At 43.3% G+C, this 24,525-nt stretch overlaps 1 protein-coding gene across 6 annotated transcripts in view; it reads right to left on the bottom strand.

Annotated features, from left to right (window-relative positions):
• Positions 1 to 24,525, bottom strand: part of RAI14 (retinoic acid induced 14) — a 188,169-nt gene that overhangs the window by 60,664 nt on the left and 102,980 nt on the right. For 4 of the 6 annotated variants that reach the window (XM_021671870.2, XM_021671869.2, XM_021671872.2 and 1 more), the window contains exon 3: positions 10,430 to 10,560. In XM_021671870.2, the coding sequence (XP_021527545.2) occupies positions 10,430 to 10,560 (131 nt within the window). Of the gene's footprint in view, positions 1 to 10,429; positions 10,561 to 10,703; positions 10,798 to 24,525 lie in introns of those variants that run through there. The other 2 variants (XM_021671868.2, XM_021671871.2) reach the window with 1 other exon arrangement.

The following is a 24,525-nucleotide window of genomic DNA, read 5'->3' as shown; positions in this document are numbered from 1 at the left end:
GGGTTTCGCTCTGTCATCCAGGCTGGAGTACAGTGGCACCATCTTGGCTCATTGTAACCTCCTCCACCTCCTAGGTTCATGTGATTTATGTGCCTCAGTCTCTCCGGTAGCTGGGATTACAAGTGTGCGTCTACATGCCCAGCTAATTTTTGCATTTTTAGTACAGATGGAGTTTCTCCATGTTGGCCAGGCTGGTCTCAAATTTGTGACCTCAGCCTCCATCTCAGCCTCCTAAAGTACTTGTCCATCTCAGCCTCCTAAAGTACTGGGATTACAGGCATGAATCGCTGTGTCTGGCCTCCATGACATTTAACCAGGGCATTTGTTCTTTTTCTTCAGGATTGTCTGGTTTCCTAAGGGTGGTCTGGAAATGGTATTTGGGCATTATGAAATCTCCATTAGGGCAAATGATTTCTATCTTATATTCACCGACACATCCCCAGACTCCAGTAACTAGAACAGGTGATTTGTACTGATTCCAGAACTTCTCTGGTCCCTACTTCTCTCTTCGTAAATTTACTTCAGGGTGGTTGGGAGTGTCGGATCGGAAACACCTGATGGAAATTAACAAGGTCTCTAAGATCGGTGAAAGAATAAACTGCTGGCTGAATGAATGACACAGGTGAAAGCCTCTAGCCCAGTGTTGGGGGCATTCGGTATTAACATAATTAATAAGAAACAATTCCTTTCTTTTTAGGAAGGATTGGGCTCTTGCTCTGATAAATTGGATAACAGAAATCAGATAAGTACCTAGGTAACCAAAACCCATCAAATCCTAGGTGATTTCAGAGAGGCAGTGGCAAGAGAGAGCTCAGTCAGTCACTTTGGAAATTTTAGAAAAGGCTTCAGGAAAGAGATGGCAAATTGGCTTTGAATGATACGCCAGACTCTGTGGAATGAGTGGTGGTGGTGGCGGCGGCATCTTGGAAGGCAGGAACTGAGCGGGGAAAGCAGGAGTGTTCCTAAAGGACTGACACACACTAATGATCTTATGTGCCTCAACCTCTGAGCAAGCTGGTTGCTGCTCAACATGAGAATCTCCCGCTCCAGCGACCCCAGTGTGATAGTGGCTGAGTGCAGGTCGCTGGCTGCTGCGGGTTCTGAGATCCATCCCCATCCTCCCCTGCTCTGCTCTCTGTCACAGCCAACTACATTTCCCAGGCTCTCCTGACCTCTGCATTCGGGGCAGGTCCAGCCAGTGGAGGGACAGAGGAAAAGCAAAGCCAAAGAGCTTTGACCCTGGGCAACAATTACCCATTTAAGTGTGTAAAATCCTTCATTCTCAATACACTTAATCCAACTTTGAAAATAGCTCTAAAATGAAAAATGAAAAATACTGTGATCTTACCAATTGCGTTAATCCATTTTTATGCTGATTTATGCATGCCATACCAAGGAAACCAGAATCTCTGCAGGTGGAACCAGCATTTGTCAAAGCTGCCCAGGTGATTCTAATGGGAGTCGAGTTGAGTACCAATGATCTAGTGAGTGGGGCCCTGAACTCAAGTTGCTTTGAGGAGCTCTTAAAGAAGGGAAAGAGGCCGGGCGCGGTGGCTCAAGCCTGTAATCCCAGCACTTTGGGAGGCCGAGGCGGGTGGATCACGAGGTCAAGAGATCGAGACCATCCTGGTCAACATGGTGAAACCCCGTCTCTACTAATACAAAAAATTAGCTGGGCATGGTGGCGCGTGCCTGTAATCCCAGCTACTCAGGAGGCTGAGGCAGGAGAATTGCCTGAACCCAGGAGGCGGAGATTGCGGTGAGCCGAGATCGCGCCATTGCGCTCCAGCCTGGGTATCAAGAGCGAAACTCCGTCTCAAAAAAAAAAAAAAAAAAAAAAAAAAAAAAAGAAGGGAAAGAAAGCATGGCCATGGTGTCATTGTTTCCTTTTCAATTTAGGGTTGAATTTAGGATTGCTGGGCGCGGTGGCTCATGCCTGTAATCCCAGCACTTTGGAAGGCCAAGGTGGGTAGATCACTTGAGGTCAGGAGTTCAAGACCAGCCTGGGGAACATGGTCAAACCCCATCTCTACTAAAAATACAAAAATTAGCCAGGCGTGGTGGTGGACGCCTGTAATCCCAGCTACGTGGGAGGCTGAGGCAGGAGAATAGTTTGAACCCAGGAAGCAGGAGGCTGCAGTGAGCCGAGAGTACCCCACTGCACTCCAGCCTGGGCAACAGAGCTAGACTCCTGTCTCAAAAAACCAAAACAATCAATATAGGGTGGCCTCTGTTCATACTGTTACCTGCACCCCTGTTTCTCTGCACCCACCCAAACCCTACTGGATCCATTCTACAAGGCCAACCTCACATCAGACTTCAGGCAGGAAGCATTTCTTAGCACCTCTGGTGTCTCACGAGCTCTTCTGTCCTAAACCCCTTACATGAAGCATTTTGCAGGTCAGCATCTAATTATTCTCCAGCATTTTCACTGGCCTTGTCTTTCTAACTAGAGGTTATGCATCTTGAGGCGAGGAGCATATTTTCTCCTTTTGTATTATGATAAAGGCTGGAACATTTTGGACCCAGGGAGTACCTTCCCAACTATGAAACACAAACATTTGAGCATATTTGCAAAGTATAAAAAGAGGTTATCTCAACTTCAAAAATCTATATGACTCAAAGTAGAGTGGATACAGCAATTACACTCTTCAGTTTATCACTCTGACAAATATCAACAGGCCTTAGGAAAGACATAGGATGCTTTCACAGGGAAGGAAGGAGGCTGCAGTTACAGAAATAGCATGTAGTGGTGTTAGGGAAATTAATTTGGCAGCTGCACGTGAGACGACTGGAGAAAGCCAATCAGGTGGTATAACTTGATTTCCAAGACTGAATTGCTGGAGTAAAATAGCGAACACATCCCAATTCTGAGAAAACAGGAAGAGAGAACGTGCAACGGCCCACCAGCCAGAGAAGCCCTTTACACAGTGATTTCTGAAGTTCAAGTTTTTCACAGTGATTTCTAAAGTTCAAGGCCTACCTCCCGCACTTTATAGTCAAGCTCCACAGTCATCTAAAAATACTCAGATTCTTGCTTTCATAGCCAGAAAGATCTGATTTCTAAAAAGTGGGCTACATAAAATGCTACAGACACACACACACACGCACGCACGCACGCACACATGCCCAGGTGGTATTTGTTCAAATACCACAGTGCCAACAGTGATTTTATTTAGTCTGGTTGTTCCTAAGACAAACACACATAACTTTAATTAAATGCATATCCAAATGTAGGGAAACCCATCTTGAAACAATTAGACTCTTCTACGGTAAGAGGTTTCAGGGCAATGACCTCCTCCCACTTCCTCACATCTACCATGGAAAGAGAACAGCTGGGCAGAGGCACGTCAGGCCTGACTCCATAAACACAGCCTGCAGCTATAACTCTTGGCCCTGATCTATTTTGTTCCCTTCCTACCCAAGACACCACCCTTCCTTTCTTCTTTTCCGACATGAATTCCAGTCATTCAATTGCTTTTACTTTTTTTTAAACCCCTCTTTGATCAGTCTTAGAGGAAGAACAGTTCCTAGCATGCATTATCTTTCCCTGAAAGGAAATATTCCAGAAAGAAATTCAAAAGTCTTAAGGCATTAGTCAACCACCCATCTGGTTATTGACCTTGGGTTATGGAGGCTCCTGGACAGCGTCTGTGGAGATGGCTGCCTTTGTTACCACATTCTTGGGACTTTCTAGGCTGCCTGGCTCTCTAGGTGGTAAAGGTTGAGTACTTCTCTATTTAAATTGCCCTGGAAGCTGGAGAGCCAGGTCAGGTTGTGATGTTCACCAGAAGAATTCTTTCCCCTCCGAATCCAAGTTAATTCACTTCTAAGCAATTTACCCATAAGATATTATCAGCAAAAAAAGAATGTTTTCTCCACAAGAATCATACTGAAAAGTTATGTCCACAAATTCCAACTGAAGGCTTCCTTTGGGTCTAGAACAATGTGAAAGACCAATACAACAAGATTATACCATCCCTGTCCCTAGGGAGCTTTACCGTATTGTGTGGGATTCAGGTCTTTCAGAAAACAAAGGTGTTCTTAGAATGGAGACATTTCTGTTGTTGTTCCTGTTCATTCGATATAATAAAGGTGGGTGTGGTGGTACATCCCTTATAGTCTCAGCTGCTCAGGAGGCTGAGGCAGGAGGATCACTTGAGCCCAAGAGTTCAAATCTAGCCTGGGCAACACAGCAAGACCCCATCACTAAATAAATAAAATAAAATAATCGAATATACCAAGTTCTAAATCAAGATTTCTAGTATTTCAAAGAGAAGAAAAGTCATAAAGGACGAAGAGAACCAGGGAGGATGGCATTTTGGACTGGACATAGAACCTGAGTGCACAAGTGGACATTCTGACTTGTGGGGAGGGCAGGAGCAGACAGCTCCACCTGCAGAAGAAACAGCAGGGAGAGAGGATGTAGGTCAGTGGGACAGGGCCAGAGAAAAGACCTTGAGGGTCAAAATCAAGCCTCTAGATGGACACGCAACTGTAGATTCCAGAGCAAAATTACCACAAAAGCTCTCTAGAAAATAGAAGGCTGGGAATGGTGGCTCATTCCTGTAATCCTAACACTTTGGGAAGCTGACGTGGGAGGATCATTAGGACAAGACAGCAAGACCCCATCATTACAAAAACAAAAGAAAACCAGAATTAGCTGGGTGCAATGTTGTGTGCCTGTAGTCCCAGCTAAATGAGAGGCTGAGGTGGGAGGATCGCTTGATCCTGTGAGGTTGAGGCTGCAGTGAGCTGTGACCGTACCACTGCACTCCAGCCTGGGCGACAGAGTGAGACACTGCCTCCCTCTCCCTCTCCCTCTCCCTCTCCCTCTCCCTCTCTCTTTCTCTCTCTCTCTCTCTCAAACACACACACACACACAGAGACACACACACACAAAGGTAAATTCAGGGAGAGCTGTGTTATGTGGGACTCAGTTTTATTATCTGCAAAATGGAGGCGGTGACTTTTATGTAACTGCTATGTATATGTCTACTATGAAAACAGAATAGAATGAAGTACTAACACAAGCTACAGCATGGGCGAACCTTGAAAACATTATGCTAAGTGAAAGGGGCAGAGACAAGAGGCCACATATATGATTACTTTTATAAAAAATATCCAGAGCTGGCAAATCCAGAGACAGAAACCAGATTTGTGGTTGCCAGGGAAGTGGAGGAGAGGTTGGGAGTGAGTCTTTCAAGGGTACGGGGTTTCCTTCGGGTTGATGAAAAAGTTCCAGAACTAGAAAGTGACGATAGTTGTGTAACATCGTGAATATACTTAACGCCACTACACTGTATACTTGAAAATGGTTAAAATGGTAAATTTTATCTAATAGACATTTTACCACAATAAAAAGAGAGAGAGAACATAAAGTAACAGTGTGACCATCTACTCTACATGTAATAAATACCTTATGAAGAAAAGGTTCAAATTTGTTAAGGTGATCACAATTGTAGCTAAGCTGCTCATCTAAATTTTCTGTTTTCTCTTTAGTAAGTACCATCTTGAACAAAACTATCATAGACATTTCTCTCCTCTTTCTCTGGGATGACTCGAAGAGGTTGTCTTGCACAAACATGTGCAAACCCGGACTGGGGAGAGCAGGGGAAAGAAGGCCGAGAAGTGGTTCAAAAGGGAAACCAAAAGCCCCAGCATCTACCACCAACAACCTTGGAACAAAAACTATCCATTCCTGGGCTTCTCCCCAGACCAAGGTATTCCAAGCATCTGATCAATATATATATATTTTTTTCTGAGATGGAGTTTCACTCTTGTTCCCCAGGCTGGAGTGCAATGGCACAATCTAGGCTCACCGCAACCTCCGCCTCCCTGGGTTCAAGTGATTCTTCTGCCTCAGCCTCCAGAGTAGCTTGGATTATAGGAATGTGCCACCACGCCCAGCTAATTTTGTATTTTTAGTAGAAACAGGGTTTATCCATGCTGGCCAGGCTAGTCTCAAACTCCTGACCTCAGGTGATCTACCTGCCTCAGCCTCCCAAAGTGTTAGGATTGCAAGTGTGAGCCATGGCATCAATATTTTTAAAAAGCTACAGGTGATTTGAATGCAGAAGCTGCCACAATTGAGAACTACTCATCTAGGATGAGCAGGGAAGGTGACTGTCTTTATCAAGTGCCCATTGTGGGCTGTGTGCTATGCCACTCTTTATATATAGCACCTACAGCTGACAGTGCCCTTCCCACATCCCTTTAGGCCACCAGTCCCCAACATTTTTGGTACCAGGGACCAGTTTTGTGAAAGACAATTTTTCCACGGACCAGAGATGGAGGCTGGTTTTGGGATGATTCAAGCGCATTACATTTATTGTGCATTTTATTTCTATTATTATTATGCTGTGCTCCTATGAGAATCTAATGCTGCCGCTGACCTGACAGGAGGCAGAGCTCAGATAGTAATCTGAATGATGGGGAGTGGCTGTGAATACAGAGGAAGCTGCTTGCACAACCAATGCTCATCTCCTCCTGTGAGCAGTACTGGTCCAGTCTGTGGCCTGGGGGTTGGGATCTGAGACTTTTTCTGGCCATGACCATGATGGCCCCTAGAGTAGCATTCAACCTTTTTTTTTTTTTCCCTGATACAAAGTCTTGCTCTGTCGCCCAGGCTGGAGTGCAGTGGTGTGATATCAGCTCACTGCAATCTCCGCCTCCCAGGTTCAAGCAATTCTCCTGCCTTAGCCCCCTGAGTAGCTGGGATTAGAGGTGCACACCACTATGCCTGTCTAATTTTTCTATTTTTAGTAGAGATAGGTTTCGCTATGTTGGCCAGGTTGGTCTCAAATTCTTGACCTAGAGTGACCACCATTACAGGTGGGAGCCACCACTCGGCCAGCACTTAACCTATAAGGGAGAGGAGATAAGGGTCAGATATCCCTGGTTCCTTACCCATTGGGTGGAATAACTCTAAGGCATACTATAAACCTGGGATAAGGAAACCTTTTTTGTAAAAGGCCAAATACTCTGGGCTTTGTGAGCCATGTGGTCTCTGCTATAACTACTCAACTCTGCCTTTGTAGTGTGGGAGCAGTCATAAACAATGCCTAAATGAATGGGTGTGGCTGTGTTCTAATAAAACTTTATTTATTTATTTATTTATTTATTTATTTATTTTGAAAGAAAGAAAGAAAGAGAAAGAATAAAGAAGGGGAGGAAAAAGGAAAAGAAAGAGAGAGAGAGAGAATAGGAGCACTGCTTCCTTGCCCAGGCCAGAATGCAGTCCAGCAACGGGTATTGAAAACCTCCCCCATACCAACAACTATACTTGATGTAAACAAGAAGGAACAAGGGAAGAAAATAACAAACAAGCAGCCAACCAACACTTCATTCAAACCCATGAAATGCCATGTGACTACTGAGGAGTGATCCACTTCCAACCATGCAGCCACCCACGGAATAGGTGTGAGGTGGCAATGCACGTTCTATGCACTTGAAGTGGAGAGCTCCACAAATGCTTATTAAGCCCACCTGTTCCGGGTCTGAGTCCAAGTCCCGGACGTCCCCGCCAATTCTCTATCTCGTCGATCTATAAAATCGCTAGCTCTTCTTGTTACATTGATCCCTCCGCCACCATGCAATGTCCCTCCCCGCCTCCCCGCTCTCCGCCGCTCTAAAGTCTACTCTATCAGAGGCGAGAACCGCATCTCCCGCTCCTTATTTGTTTACTTTTACTCTCCGATTGCCTGACAAATCCTCCCCCATCTCCCCGTCCCGAGTCTCTGTGCATCCCCGCATGTGAGATGGGTCTGGACGCAGCACACCCATGGGCCTTGGCCCTTTATCCGATCAGAATATATATAACTTTAATACTGGCATTTGATGCTAGCTGGCTGTTTTGCCCATTAGTTAGTGTAAATTTTTCGTTGTGTTAATGTTCTTTTCTTTTTGATATATTTTTGGAAAGGCTGATATTGGTTGTTCCTTTATATGTATAGTGCTTCTTTCAGAAGCTCTTGTAAAGCAGGCCTGGTGGTGGTGAACTCTCTAAGTACTTGTTTGTTCGCAAAGGATTTAATTTTTCCTTCGATTATAAAGCTTAGTTTGGCTGGATAGGAAATTCTGGGTTGAAAGTTCTTTTCTTTAAGGATGTTAAATATTGGTCTCCACTCTTTTCTGGCTTGTAGGGTTTCTGCTGAGAGATCTGCTGTAAGTCTGATAGGTTTCCCTTTATGGGTAACCTGACCTTTCTCTCTGGCTGCCCTTAGTATTTTCTCCTTCATTTCAACCCTAATAAATCTGGCAATTATGTGCCTTGGGTTTGGTCTTGTTGAAGAATATCTTTGTGGTGTTCTTTGTATTACCTGGAGTTGAATATTACCCTGCCTTGCCAGGTTGGGAAAGTTTTCCTGAATGATATCCTGAAGAGTATTTTCCAACTTGGATTCATTCTCTTCATCACATTCAGGTACACCTATCGAACGTAAATTAGGTCTTTTCACATAGTCCCATATTTCCTGGAGACTTTGCTCATTCCTTTTCATCCTTTTTTCTCCAATCTTGTCTTCTCGTTTCATTTCACTGAGCTGGTTCTCGACTTCTGATATCCTTTCTTCTGCCTGATCAATTCGACTGTTTAAACTTGTGCATACTTTGCGAAGTTCTCGTGTTGTGTTTTTCAGCTCCAACAATTCACTTATATTCCTCTCTAAATTGTCCATTCTCGTTAACATTTCGTCAAACCTTTTTTCAAGGTTCTTAGTTTCTTTGCATTGGGTTAGAACAAGTTCTTTTAATTCACAGAAGTTTCTTATCACCCACGTTTTGAAACCTGCTTCTGTTATTGGAACACACTCGTAATCTATTAAGCCTTGTTCCGTTACTGATGAGGAATTGCGATCCCCCGTAGAGGAAGAGGCATTCTGATTTTGAGTATTCTCTGCCTTTTTATGCTGATTTCTTCCCTTCATTATATATTTATCCGTCTGTTGTCATTGTAGTTACTGACTTTCTAACTAGGTCTCTGAGCAGACGTCCAACTTGTTGATTCCCAGCGCCGAAATCTGAGCAATCCACTGCGCCGGCCAAAACAGCGGTGTTAAGATTGATGGTGCTTTTCTGACCGGGAATCTCCGGACTGTGCACCAAAAACTGGCGCGCTAAGGCACCAGCAAAACCGCCGCGCCAGCCACAAGAGTCGCCCTGGCGACATGTGGGGCTCCTCTGCTGGGAATCTCCTGGTCCGTGAGCAACAAATATTCATCTGAAAGTGTGGCGTCCTCTCGTTCTCTGTGCTTTCACTGGGAACTACGAGCCCGAGCTGCTAGTGATCAGCCATCTTGGATCTCTCTCTCATAAAACTTTATTTATAAAAACAGAGAGTAGCCAGGCATGGTGGCACATGCCTATAGTCCCAATTACTTGGGAGACTGAGGCAGGAGGATTGCTTGGGCTCAGGAGTTCGAGTCCAGCCTGGGCAGCATAGCCAAACCCTGTTTTAGGTCTAAACAAATTCCCAGAATCCTCATCAAGAAAGAGTGACAAAGTTGGAACCCGTCAAAAACACATCTTAAAAATATAGGTTTCTTCCTTTCCCATGTTTCCTGGGATCACTGGCTACAGAAATTACTTGCATTGTATGTAATATATATATATATATACTAAATAATGTATACTACTACTTTGTGTGTTTCATAGTAATTACACAAATATCATTTGACATGTTAAAAAAAAAACTACTCGCACTGAAATCCTTGTCTCAGAACCTGCTTCTGGGAGCACCCAACCTACAATATTATTTCATTTTATCCTCATAATCACTCTTTAACAGTTAACTAATAACATCTCTATTTTATAATAAGGAAACTCAGGTCAAGGATTACACAACTCATAAGTGATAGAGCTCCTCTGAGACATCTATCTGGCTCCAAGGTCAGTGGTTTCTCCACAACATTCCCAACGTAAGAATGGATATAAACAATACATGCACATGCACAAACACACACAAATACTTAAATATATAGCTTTAATTATGGCAAGCAAGAGTACCACACACAGCAAACCACAGAGCAAAATCATACTGCTCATGTACTTACTGATCTGTTAAGGAAGCTCAAATAAATAATTTAAGATAAATTAACAGTAAGGTTTGAGGGTTATAGAAAAATATTTTATTCTATTTTATGCTGTTTCTTATCTGAGAGAGAACTGATGTCTTACCTACAATTGGTTGCAATCTTGGGAAGTAAAACCTTTGCTTATAACTGGGAACGTGTATCCCCATTCAAGGTAAAGCTCCATGTGTGACTTGGAATTTGGAGGGAAAGGAGCTAGATTAAAATATTTTCTAACATATTTCAACATGAGAGTGGGGAGAGAACATGTGTGAAATTCCCCTATGGATACTAAGGATTCCAGAGAACACCCCCAAAACCCAGAACCAGCACATCCGCAAACCAGTGTTTCAGCTTACGCGGTCTTGCCCTCACTGTCATGTTTGGTGGCACTGGCCCCCTTCTTGCCGAGTAGTGAGGCCACCTTCTCCGCATCTCCATTCTCCACAGCCTGCAGCAGCCGGTCATCATTCTTGTTCCACTCATTGGTCTGGAGAGAAAGAGAAGAAACAGAGGTCGTGAACAACATCAGCCACAGCCTCACTGACCAGCAGGGCCGCGGTCCTCACAGCCTTCCACCCTCCCGTTGCTCAAATTAAAACCTGCTCTCAAGTGAGCGTGTTTTTAAAATACCTTCCCCTTCACCATGGAGACACCCAAGAATGCCACTTTCCCAAAAGAAAACATAAATAGTTCAATGAAATCACAGCCAGTCACCAAACTCTGAGATAGTCACTTATTTTAACACTGGGAATATGAAGCAACTTTAAAAGACCTCAAGGCTGGTTTAAACATTAGCTAATTTCTAGCTGAACTAGACAGCTGTTCCTCAGCACATTGGCCTTTGACTTCATCCACAGCTCACTCAGTCCACCGTGTTACAGAACAAAACCAGCAGCTCGAGATTACCCAAGGTGGACAGAGATACAGTTCTTCATCTGCTTTTATTGCCTCTCTTCCTGGTCTGTTTAACAGGCCCTGAATTTTGAGCTGGACACTGATTTTAGGCAGTTGTCCAAGCTACCAACTTAACAAAGTCTCACCAGAAACAAAACTTCTTCCTGAACAAGCTATGAAACATCAAAGAGCTTTGAGCAAAGTCTCAATCACTGTCAATGCCAAACCCCAACTGAATAATTCTGCAAACCACAGTAACAGTAAGGCACTCATGTGCAAAACTGTTTCTACACTTAGGAGGGAAAGAGATGATTTTTATATAAGAGCAAATGGGCCCTGAATGTAAAATTAAGAAAGACATGAAAGGCAGCAGTGAGCCACTGAAGGTTTGGGAGCAGAGGAATGAGAGAATAATAGGGCCAGTGACTAAGGAGTCATTGGGAGGTGTGGAAACACATGGGATTAATGCAGGAGAGAGGGGATGAAGGGAAGACGCTGGGCACTTTCCAACCCCGGGCTGCCTTCCAGTCATCTCCTGCACCAGGCCCCTGAGCTAAGCCCACTTTCTGACCCCTTCAGCTGTGGACACCACACCCTGGGCGAGACTCCTTTTCCCTTCCCAAAGCTTTTTATAGACTCTGCTTCCTTGTGGCCTCTGAAGAGATGAATCTCCAGGTATTTCCTATTAACGTCTTTACCATGGACCCCTAGAAAGAAGCAGACAGAGGAGATACTGAAGATTTAAAAGCTAAAAAGAAGAAATTTCACAGGATGTCAGGCTTCCATGGCCCCAGGAGTATGTCCCCAATCTCTACACTGATGGAAATGAGGAAACCCAACAGGAGTTTGTCCACCAAATGTCCCAGTCACCCTCCCAAACCTAGCCTCTATGTAGGGTATTAAAGCCACAAGTCAGGGAGAGATAAAAGAGACGCACCCAGAATTTGCATCTCTGAACGTCTCAGGAATGAACCATTCCCAGTTTCGTTTTTTTTGTGTTTTTTTTTTGAGACAGAGTCTTGCTCTGTCACCAGGCTGGAGTGCAGTGGCACAATCTTGGCTCACTGCAACCTCTGTCTCCCAGGTTCAAGCGATTGTCCTGCCTCAGCCTCCCAATCAGCTGGGGCTACAGGCATATGCCACCATGCCCGGCTAATTTTTGTATTTTTAGTAGAAACGGGGTTTCACCATGTTGGCCAGGCTGGTCTTGAACTCCTGATCTCAGGTGGTCTGCCCACCTCGGCCTCCCAAAATGCTGGGATTACAGATGTGAGCCACTGTTCCCAGCCCCATTCCCAGTTTTTAGGACTCTGTCCTCCGCCTCAGCCAACACTGAGTGCAGGTTTGAAAAAAATCAGCAGCTTGTTCTCCGGGCTGCATGAAATTGAAGTCCAGGACTCCAGATTGACACATGTTGTATGACTTTAAGTCACCCATAAATCTTTCTGTGACTCAGTTTCCCAGGCTTTGGACTGGATGTCCACCATGATTCCTCCAAAGCTCAAAATTCTTATTACATAAAATTCCTCAAATTCTGCTAGGGATTATTCTAGAACAATACTGTCTGCCATCATGAAAATGTTCTTCATCTGAGCTTTTGAATGCAATAGCCACAAAGCCAGTGAATCTTAACCGGGATTTGTTTTGCCCCGTGGGGTCAGTTGGCAATCTTTGGAAACATTCTGGTTGTTATGTCTACAGAGCGCTACTGGCATCGAGTAGGTGGTGGAGGCCAGGTGTGCTGCTGAACGCCTACAATGCACAAATGCACCGGACAGGCCCCCTACCTCCACCAAGAATAATCTGGCCCAAAATGTCAATACTGCATGAGCCACTTGTGGCTACTGAGCACTAGAAATGTGGCTAGTGCTACCGAAGAAGTGAACTTTTAACTTTGAGACTTCACGTGCCGTTAGGCAGGGGCTACCACATAGAACAGTGCAGCTCTCCTTGATGACTTCATAAGTGTAACAGAGTAAGAATATATCTGGACCGATTCAACCACGCTCCTAATACAGTAATTTACTCACAAAGAAGACATTAGATGTTGTCTTCAGTTACCAATCAAGCTTCCTATTGAGGGGAAACACAAGAATTATGGCGTTCCTCACACAATCATTTGTTAGTGGTGGAATAGAAAGCATAACTTACCAACTGTACAAACAACTGCAGCAAATGGACAAGCTCCAAGAAACACAGCGCAGCTTATTTCCCCCAGAGTGCATTTTACAAAGAAAAAAGGGAGGGAAAGTTTACTGAAGACCATTTAGGACCAATGATCCCTACCTATATAATCCTAAAAGAAAGAAGTATTGTTTTTCAAAATCCTTCTCTAACCTAAACTGAACAAATTAAAACTGGACTGGGAAGATCAAAAGGATATGAAATCTCAGAGGACAGGACTGAAAGTACTCAAGCAAAGGAATGGCCACATGAAAGGATTTTCCTTTTCAACGTTGCTAAGGCACTCCACTCTCAAGTAGAGAAAAATGCAATTGCAGGGGTTCCCGGAAATTAATTCCACGTGGATCTTTAGGGAGTTCAATTTCTATATGACATGGCAGGAGAGATCCTTCCTATCCTACTCTTTGGAGGACAAGGTCAGTGCTACATTTCTAGTGATTTGAAATTCTTCTCTTCTACCTAGAGCCTCTCCTCAGTGCAGGCCAGAATTGACTTTTCTCTTGGAGCAGACAAAGCAAACAAGCAAATCTTCAATAAGTAATCCACACCACCATTCAATAAGTGCTGCAGATGGGGTTCACAGAAAGCAGACGCTAGGTTGGGAAAAGAGCAGAGAAGGTAAGAATTTTACTCCTGCTGGGCATGGTAGCTCATAACTGTAATCCCAGCTACTGGGGAGGCCAAAGAAGAAGGATTGCTTGAGGAGTTTGAGACCACTCTGGACAACACAGTGAGATACCATCCCTAAAAATAAAATATTTTTAAAAGAGTTTTACTCTTAAAATTCTCACAAGCTTGCTAAAAGTGGCAGCCAAGAAGGGTCTCAATTTGACCTGTGATCCAGGAGTCTAGATTCTGATCAGTAGCAGAATTGTCTAGTTCTGGGCCAGGCCACTAATCATACTTGCAATTAGCTCTGCTATGCACAACTGGCTACACCTTGCTCCTTCCAGAAGCACAGCACTCAAGATGCCATCCCTTTTCCTTACTAAACTTGCCCACGAAGATACTTACTTCATCCTCTCATCTTCTCCTATAAAACTACTCTATCCAGTTTCATATTCTTTTTTTTTTTTCTTTTTGAGATGGATTCTCACTCTGTCGCCCAGGCTGGAGTGCAGTGGTATGATCTTGGCTCACTGCAACCTCTGCCTCCTGGGTTGAAGCTACTCTCCTGCCTCAGCCTCCTGAGTAGCTGGGATTACAGGCATCTGCCATCATACCCAGCTAATATTTGTATTTTTAGTAGAGATGGGTTTTCATCATGTTGGACAGGCTAGTCTCAAGTGATCCTCCCGCCTTGGCCTCCCAAAGTGCTGGGATTACAGGTGTGTGAGCCACTGTGCCCAGCTCTAGTACTGTATTCTATACAAAAAAATCCCATAGCCAACCACAACATGAGACAAAACAGATGTCTAATAAGCACTTTGAGTCACTGTTCTTCGGAATCCAGAGCCAAATTCCTCTCCCCCACCCCCACCCCCAAGCATCAAAAGACATCTCAAAAAGTCACCTTGGTCAATCTACTGTCCAAAAGTAGAGCTGGTCAAATAAATAGGTGAAGTTTGAAATTTTATAACATCCCAAAGTAATTCATTCATACTGCAGAATCAACGAAGGCTTCTGGAGACCACCATCAAACTAACAATATCACCTCTCACCACTTCCCATGAAAATCCCCTCCTCTAACTAGCATGCCCTCCACAGGAAAGAACTGGCTGTGCCTCCACACTGGGCTTCTGGTTCTCTTATAGTTTTCAACTATATGAAAACTATATGGCTTATCGGTTAACCTAACATGTTAAAAAAATTGAAAAATAGAAAACATCAGATGTACCACCTTTAATAAAGTTAAATGTCTTATGAAGCTTTTATTACCTGTATGTGTATGCTGAATGATGATATAAAATATATTTCTTGGCTGGGTGCTGTGGCTCATGCCTGTGACCCCAGCTACTTGGGAGGCTGAGGTACGAGAATTGCTTGAACTCAGGAGGTGGAGGTTGCAGTGAACTGAGATTGCACAACTGCACTCCAGCCTGGGTGACAAAGCGAGACGTCTCAAAAAATATATATATATAATATATATATGTATTTTTTCAAAGAATAATTTCCTCTTAAAAAGCATATATATATATATAATTATATATTTCTTACTGGAGGATCACAATAAGAACACTAGCAGCCACTGCTTCAGAATGCTCTGTCATCCCATCCACCTACGTAGAGTGTATTTCTAAAGCCTAGCTCAAGCCCTGCAGGCTCTCTCCACCCTTTCCTGGTGACCTCTCTCTGTTTCTCTACTCCATGGCGTCCCTGAGGGCCCACCCACACACTCATCGCAACCAAAGCCCACGGTCTAGACTTGATGAAATATCGCATCCTGGTTTTAGTTCGAGAGCATACAGTTTGTCTGTCTTTAGCTCCCTGAAGGCACTGAGAACAGGATTCATTTCCTACCCCATGGTGCCTGGTAAATGCTCAGTATTTGCTGCTGATTTTAGCAGGAGGTTGACTAACCCAAATTTTTCTTGACTTAGCAAACATTGGTTTTTTTCATTTACAAAAGTTTCATTCTTTTGCACACAATTACTAAATCACGTTTCAGATTTTTTATAGGCTAAATAAATCCAACTACCTTAACTTTTTAAACAAAAGGCCAATTTCCCAAGATTTTAATCACGTGAACGCTTTCTTCCAATCTCTTTCCAATGAAGGAGCCCAGCCTTATAAATTGAATTAGGGTGAAGGCAGCGTCTCCCAGTCACAAGAATCACCTGGGTGCTTGTTAAATCTGCAGACTCCCAGGCCCCATCTGGCAGATTCTGACCCTGGAAGTCTGGGGTGAAGCCCTGGAATCACTTAGGTTCAACAAGTGCATCGTTTGATTTTTATTGCTAGCTTGAGGACAACTAGAACCTATGCTAAGGCTAACAGGAGAATTTACTTGAAAGAATTTTCTTCCTCCACAAGGCACTAAGGAAGTGGGCCTGGGAAGAGAAGAATTCTTCACTATTTTCTTATAGACTAGGTATTTTGTCTGCCACAAAAGCTGAGTAAATATTTATCTTTCCCCAACCAGTATATAAGACATGTATTGAATGTTAACAAAAGCATTGCTCATAATAGGCAAGAATTACAAATAACTTGAATTTCCAATAACAGACGATGGATACATAAATTATGTAATAGTCAAATGACAGAATACCACACAGCAATGAAAATGAACAAACTACAACTATATACAACAACATGGATGGGTATTAAAAACAGTATTTGTGAAAGAAGCAAGACACACACAAGAAAACCCACAACAGTGTGACTGCATGCACATAAAGATGGAAACAGGAAACGGAACACAGTGTTTAGGGATGTATACACAGACAATAAAATTACAGGCTGGGTGAGGTGGCTCACGCCTGTAATCCCAACACTTTGGGGAGGCTGAGGTGGGTGGATCACTTGAGGTCAGGAGTTCGAGACCAGCCTGGCCAACATGGTGAAACCCTATCTCTGTGAAAACACAAAAATTAGCCAGGTGTGGTGGTGGGCAACTATAATCCCTGCATCTCCAGAGGCTGAGGCAGGAGAATCACTTGAACCCAGGAGATGGAGGTTGCAGTAAGCACTTCAGCCTCGGTGACAAGAGCGAGACTCCATCTCAAAAAAAAAAAAAATGATAAAGCAAAGTAGGGATAAGGTCACTATAAAAGTAAAGATCATGATTGGGATGAAGGTGTGGCGTGCAATCAGGAAGGGACAACTGGGACCATTCTGGGACTTGACTGTTTCAGGGCCTGATTAGTGGCTCTGCAGATGCTCACTTTATAACTACTTGTTAGACTATACATCATTTTGTGTATTTTTCTCTATATGCAATTTATTTCTATTTCCTTCTCCTTCCCTCACCATCCCCTTTCAGGCATACAAAACACATACACACAGAATTTAGAAAGAAGTCTTGTGGTTCAGTTTCTGGTCAAGTAAACACCAGGTCAAATGCTTTTGAATGGTTCAGTCTCAATTGCTGTTTCCTCATCTCTTAAAAAAACGGTAGAGTGATGCCAAAATCTGGTTCTTAATCTTCTGGAGGCCTCATGGACCCCCTGGAGAATCTGGTAAAGTTACCGATTTTCCTCAGAAGAATGCACATCCACACAAAAACTTGCATATGATTTCTGGCTTAAACATCTACCCCCACCCAGCCCACCCATAAGCCCAAGAAAATTCCTGGTGTAGAAAAGAAGAGACAGACTTCAGAGTTCAGTGCTATTGAGCTGAAATTCCAGTTCCAGCACTTCTATGTGGTCATCAGTGTCCCTGAGCCTCCCTGTTTTTATCTATAAATGGCAGGAAATCCCACCTACTTGTAAATTATCCTGAGAATTAGATGCAGCATACATAAACAGCCTGGCACATATTAGGTACCTAAAATGGTGATTTTTCTGGAATTTGATGAACCGCACTGTTCCTTCTTGACTAATGCTCTATGAATCTTTTAATATTTGCAATTTAGGACCAAGAGTCCAAAACCCTTTTAGAGGCAGATAATGCTTAATGCAAATTTTCTACTATGCTCCTTCAAAATCATTTTAAAGGATGCTAGAGAAACATTGACAGACATGAAATTAACAATTTTATTGAATATGGCTCACTTTTCCAGGAGACTGTTTAAACAGATGCTATTTCAACAGAGAACATTAGGCCATATTTGCAAGTTCAGGAAGCCATATGTTATGCTCCAGAGACATGTGTAATGTGTCAGCTATGAAGGGCAGCATGTGGGAAAGAGCCCTTACCCTCAATGTGGGCTCCAAACATTCCTGCTAATATATCACATGTGATATTGGCTGGCCGATAAGTTTCCTATTCATCAAATCATTTCCAAATGACACTGACTTGCTTAAAGATTTTCCCTTGAAGCTTGGCCTTTTTGAAGGCTTGCCTGCCTCCATCTAGAATAGCAAACAGCATGTCAACTGGGTGATGAATGCTGGGGATTTGGCAATCGGCACTGTCTACACTTGGCCAGACGTGGCATCACCTTCTCTTATTTTGGTTTAATCACTGGGACCTGAAAAACCAGTGGTCACGGACATCTGGCTAGTCAAGAGGTGTGAGTTTTCAAATATATCAACTCAATCAAAATAATCCAGTGGCAGAGAATAAGCCAGGAAGAGTGTTTCTTCAACTTTCTTGAGAAAAGATACTAAAACCCTAACCATCACCAATTAGAATGCTCTTGTTGCGTAGCTCTGCTTGCCATCTGGAGGAATCTATTTGAGATTACCTTGAGAAAAGCTGCATTTCTTGCTCCGGTTTTCATTGAGCAGACTGTTTTGCCCATAAAATCAGCAAGGCTAATATGAAAGACAAAGTAAACTGTTTTCACTGGGAAGGTTTCAGACTCATACTGTCCTGGAAAAAAAACTGCACACACCTTATCATTTTAAGAAAGACGACAAGAAAAAGGCAAGCCTGAAGCTCAAATAATATTCTCTCCTGTTGACTATAGCTACCAGCACTTATAGATATGTATCTAGTAGGTGCAGGGTAATAGAGAGATTCCATAGCTGTTACATAAGTGAGATCTAATCTCTATCATTCATTCATTCATTCATTCTTTCAACAAATGAGTGTGTTCTACATGGCCAGTCTAGCTTTTCCCAAATTTTCTTTTTAAAAAAATTTTTTAAATTTTTTTAATTTGTAGAGATGGGATCGCCCTAGGTTGCCCAGGCTGGTCTTGAACTGCTGAGCTCAAGGGATCCTCCCATCTCAGCCTTCCAAAGTGCTAGATTATAGGCATGAGGCTCCCCAATTTTCTATATAGTTGCAGAGATCAAAGATAGTAATACCAGAAATACACCAAAAATGTAAAACAAGATATTAGAAGTGGCAAAGTGAGCTAAATAGCGAATTGACACACTAGAAGGGAAAGACAACTTTCAGCTGGGCAAGTAGGGAGTTTCCTGACTGGATTGTGAACCAGTTCTTGCAAGGAGTAATATTTAAATTAAAGGAGAGAAGAAAAGACACAAGGATTGAAACATATAAGATGTATTTAGTAGAGAGCATAAATAACAAATACATCTTGTATGTAAGTAAAGCCTTACAACCAGAAAATTACCAATACAACATGGCATAAACACCTAACCAGTAGTTTCATAAAGAGCATTCCATGTTAGTTACTTCAGACCAATACCTGATGAGTTTGTCTAAAATGTCTTCTCCATTCCCTTACATTTTTGCTTAAGATTATTCGCACGTACAGGTTACATTGTCTCTGCTATTCACGCTAAAATTCATCACCCTCCCCAAATGCATTGTGTTAGCGCTCCTGAGGTTTCTTCCACATGAATGCTGAGTGCTGTGGCATGGACATAATACATACACAACTATAAACACCTCCATCCAAACAGGCTGGTCCCTCTGCTCTACCCACTTTAGCAAGCTAGTCCTCCTCATTGCTTTCCTTTTCCCCAGCCCTTTGTGGCCACCAGGACCAGATTAGTTCTCCTTGTTGGGGTCCCCCATGCTCTCCTCCACAGCCATTGGCATGGTTGTAATTAAACAGTATTTCCAAAGTGTCTGTAAAGGTCTGCCGATCTTCCACTGGACTAACTTCCAGGGCGTGGGCAATGGCCAGCATCTGTCTTGTTCACCACTAAGCCCCAAGCCCCTTGACCACTGCCCACTGGATGGTAGGGACTCAATTCAGAGCTGTGCATGGAAAGGTTTTTTCTTCTTTCTACTTTAGGAGCAACTATTAGTTAACCTCTTTAAGAATTTTTAATTATTAAATAATTTTAAAGATCCACTATATCACAAGAACTCAAAGCACAGTCTCATGGAGGCAGATATAAGTCTAAAATAGGTCAAGCCCATTTTTTCCTTCAGGGAAAAAAATTATTCCATCCAATTCAATTGGTTTCAACTACTCATTTACTTATATTCATTATTTACAGAGAGAGAGAGAATGTGTTTATCTTATGTACTGTGTGAAGTGCTTGGCATAAAAAGATTGATAAAGTATTGTTTCTCAAGGAGCCTTCAGACTTCTGAGAACAGAAACATACCCACTAACTACTTATGTCATTGTTTATCAGTGCTAGACTAGCGCTGTGGACTAAGTCTTATGAAAGCCCAAAGAGGATCCCATTACTACTAAAAAGAAAATGTACAGTGCTAGGAGCTGTACTATATCACAATTTAACCTTTACAGTAACACTATGAGGTAGGTACTATTCGCCCTTTACAGATAAGGAAAATAAGGCACAAAGAAGTTAAAAAACATATGCGGTCACTCCATTTACAATATACTTGGTTCTCTCCAAAGGAGAAAGCTGAAGCAATTCAATGGAAAGGAAGATGAAGGAGGGAACTGTGTTAGTTGCCTTTCATGCTGCTGCTAAAGACATACCTCAGACTGGGAACAAAAAGAGGTTTAATTGGACTTACAATTCCGCATGGCTGAGGAGGCCTCAGAATCATCGCAGGAGGCGAAAGGCACTTCTTACATGGTGGTGGCAAGAGAAAAATGAGGAAGAAGCAAACGTGGAAACCCATCAGATCTCATAAGACTCATTCACTATCACCAGAATAGCACAGGAAAGACCAGCCCCCATGATTCAATTACCTCCCCCTGGGTCCCTCTCACAACATGTGAGAATTCTAGGAGATACAGTTTAAGTTGAGATTATGGTGGGGACACAGCCAAACCATATCAGGAACTTTTTAGGATGTTTAAACTTTTTAGGAGGGTTTAAATATGTTTATATACTGGGGCAAGCAAAGGAGTCAGTGGTGACAGAGAGAGCATGAAAGGTGTAAGGGTTGGGAGGCTGAGGTGGGCAGATCACTTGAGGTCAGGAGTTTGAGACCAACCTGGCCAACATGGTGAAACCCATCTAGACTAAAAATACAAAAATTAGCCAGGTGTGGTGTCATGTGCCTGTAATCCCAGCTACTCGGGAGGCTGAGGCAGGAGAATTGCTGGAACCCAGGAGGCGGAGGTGGCAGTGATCCAAGATCACACCACTGCACTCCAGCCTGGGCTACAGAGCGAGATTCTGTCTCAAAAAAAAAAAAGAGTAAAAGGGGAGGAGGTGTGATGAAAGAAGCTGGGAGGTGGCAGAATTGGGGATTCAACCCAGGCAGAAGACTGATCTTTGTGAATTGGGATTGTGTTCTGCCTCTGAGATAGTAAAGAGGAAAAGGAGGATGAGCAGAGATGCAGTGGCAGATAAGAAGTCGCTCTTAAATGTTTTATGGCTTTTACCTTTTCTTGGAAAAGTGGGAGACAGGGTAAGCAGGGTCAGTGGTGGGCAAAGAAGCCCCACACATGGTAATGCTCCAATAGCTCCCAGGGAAAGTGAGTAAGGAAACCTGCTTAAAATGAATAAAAGGGTCTTCGAGAAGCTCCAAAGGTCCAGATGGGAGCAGCAATTATAATACCATAGAGAAACCACTTGGCAAGGTCACATGATTTTTCACTGGAGGCAATGGGTAGGATCAGGGAAAGGGGTGGTTGGCTTGATCCATCATGGGAGACTGAAAAGACAGGGACTGAAGCAGAGATTCCAGGGTCAAAGGGTGAGAAGTGCCAGTGAGGGAGTACCTGCAATGTCTATGGGATTGGGGACAGGTAAGGACAAGGTCCAGGACCTGGTCCTGTAGATTAGAGGCAGGGTGTTGGACGGGTCATTGATATGACTGTTAGAGTTCCCAGAACGATGGCAGAAAGGAAAAATCCTGGTGAAATGTCAGGGAGCCACTTAGGTGACCCTAAAACACGGTGAAGAACATGAGATGAGGGTGGCAAGCATAACCAAGAACAGTAAATATCAAATGAGAAAGGAGCAATGGGATTGTACAGCAAATGAGTCAAGCCTTATGAGAAAGTGGCTTCTTGTGATTTGCTGAACTTTGAGTATGTGCTACTCCCTTCCAGGTGCCGTACATAATTTATTTCATTTAAATCACCATGACCGTCTGGCGTGGTGGCTCACACCTGTAATCCCAGCATTTTGGGAGGCCGAGGTAGGTGGATCACCTGAGGGCAGGAGTTTGAGACCAGCCTGGGCAACATGGTGAAACCCCATCTCTACTAAAAAACACAAAAATTAGCCAGGCGTGGTGGCAGGAGTCTGTAATCCCAGCTACTTGGGAGGCTGAGGCAGGAGAATCGCTTGAACCCTGGAGGCGGAGGTTTCAATGAGCAGAGATTGTGCCAAAGCACTCCAGCCTGGGTGACAGAGCAAGACTTTGTCTCAAAAAAAAAAAAAAAAAGATAAATCACCATAACCACCTGTATTGGGTTGAACAGTGTCCCCAGAAAACACATGTCTTCCCAGAACCACAGAATGTAGCCTTATTGGATAATAGAGTCTTTTTGCAAACATCATCAAGTTAAGATGAGGTAATATTGGTTTAAGTTGGATCCAAAATCCAATGATTGGTGTTCTTACAAGGAAAGAGAGACTCAAAGGCCTAAAGAAGACACAAGATGCCTCCATTATTTGATAATGGAGGCAGAGACGGGAGTTATGCTGCCATTAACCAAGGAACACCAAAGATTGCCAGCAACCACCAGGAGCTAGAAGAGGCAAGGAAGGATTCTTCCCTAGAACCTTGGGAGGGAGGATGGCCTTGCCAATGCCTTGATTTTGGACTTCAGTGAGAGAATATACTTCTGTTGTTGTAAGCCACCCAGTTTGTGGTCATTTGTCCAGCAGTCCTGGGAAACTGACAGACCATCCTGAGGAAGGTGTTGTTATCCTCATGTTACTGATGAGAAAACTGAGGGACAGAAAATACAAGTGTCTTGCCTAAAGTTACAAAGTCAGAGAATGGAAGACCTGGAATTCAAACGCTGCCTCCCAGAGCTCTTTCCTGCCTCCTGCATATGCCTATCACACTGAGCAAGACTCCAAAAACACCAAGCCAACTAGAAGAGAACAGCAGATAACAGCACGGTGGTCACTGGAGCTGAGGGAGAGACCTCAGTCTGCTGGTATCAAGACTGGAACTCTGAGGTCTGAGTAAGTGCCTTTTAAACACAGGAACCACGCCTAAAGAAAACTCAGTATTAGATATAAAATTTGTAGTTACACAAAAGCATTTAAAACATGATTTGCTTTATAAACATGTCCACAATAAGGCCTCTATGAATAGCAAGCTCTTATGAAAAAAAAATAAAGGATTTGATTTACTCACACATTCATTCACTGCTTAAATGGAGGTATGCATGTAACAATGAATATCTTAGGGTCTGAGCAAGGCTTCTTTGCCCACAGACAAGACACTTCTGGCTGGCTACAATCCAAGGACACTCAAAAAGTATTCCTGGCATGTGTCTGAGCATCATAAGCAGCCACCACTCCTAAGCTTTGCCCTTCACCCAAGTGATACATTACACATTTCACATGAAGTATCCAGACAAAATGATTTCATCCACAAAGTCTGCTTAAGTGCACTTTAAGTGTCTAAATAGTCAGAGTCGAGGACCAGAGTAATCTCTTGTCCTGATCATGCCCTTTACAGATGTTAAAAAATGAACAAAGGGCAAAGAGATAGCTAAGGAAATTCACACGCTATGAAAACAATCCTTCAAGTTATAAATTCTATGTAAGAGCTAATTAATCTGTATTTTCTGCACACACACACACATACACACACACACACAAACACACCCTTTTGGAATTAGTTCAACATGTGAAAGAAGGGATCTTCAATGGAGTTGGAGTCTACCCGAGGCTCAGGGTATCTCAATTGTCTATGACTAGTTTTCTTGAGTACTAAGAAAAAAACTGGGGACCCCATAGTTAGGGCAGGAGTCCAAGACAGCTTCCCGTACTTGGTGTCAGCTAACCCTAGGCACATACAACTCCTAAGTGACTGTGAGGGTTTAACAGTGTCCCCCAAACATTCATGTCCACCTGGAACCTCAGAATGAAATCCTAATTGGAACTAGGGTCTTTACAGTGTAACTAGTTAAGGATCTAGAGATTAAATTATTCTAGACTCAGGATAGGCCCTAAATCCAACAACTGGTGTCCTTAGAAATGGAATGGAAGATGCAGAGACATGAGGAAGAAGGCGACGTCAAGATGGAGGCAGAGATTAGAGTGGGATGTCTACAAACCAAGGGACCAAGGATTGCTGCCAACAACCAGAACCAGGAGACAGGCATGGGATAGTTCTTCCATCAGAATGTCCAAAAGGAACCAATCCTGTCGATGTCTTAATTTTGGACTTCTGGCCTCTTGACCTGCAAGAAGAATCTGTTGTTTAAGCCACAGTTGGTGGTAATCTGCTATGGCAGCCCTAAGAAACTGATGTGGTGATACATAGAGAGGGCATGCTCAACCAT

This window comes from Aotus nancymaae, unplaced genomic scaffold (genome assembly GCF_030222135.1).
Source record: "Aotus nancymaae isolate 86718 unplaced genomic scaffold, 86718_ANA_hifiasm-v0.15.2.pri h1tg000014l, whole genome shotgun sequence".
NCBI classification, from domain to species: Eukaryota; Metazoa; Chordata; class Mammalia; order Primates; family Aotidae; genus Aotus; species Aotus nancymaae.
The sequence above is the reverse complement of the archived record's forward strand: the minus strand, read 5'-3'. Positions and strand labels throughout refer to the sequence as shown.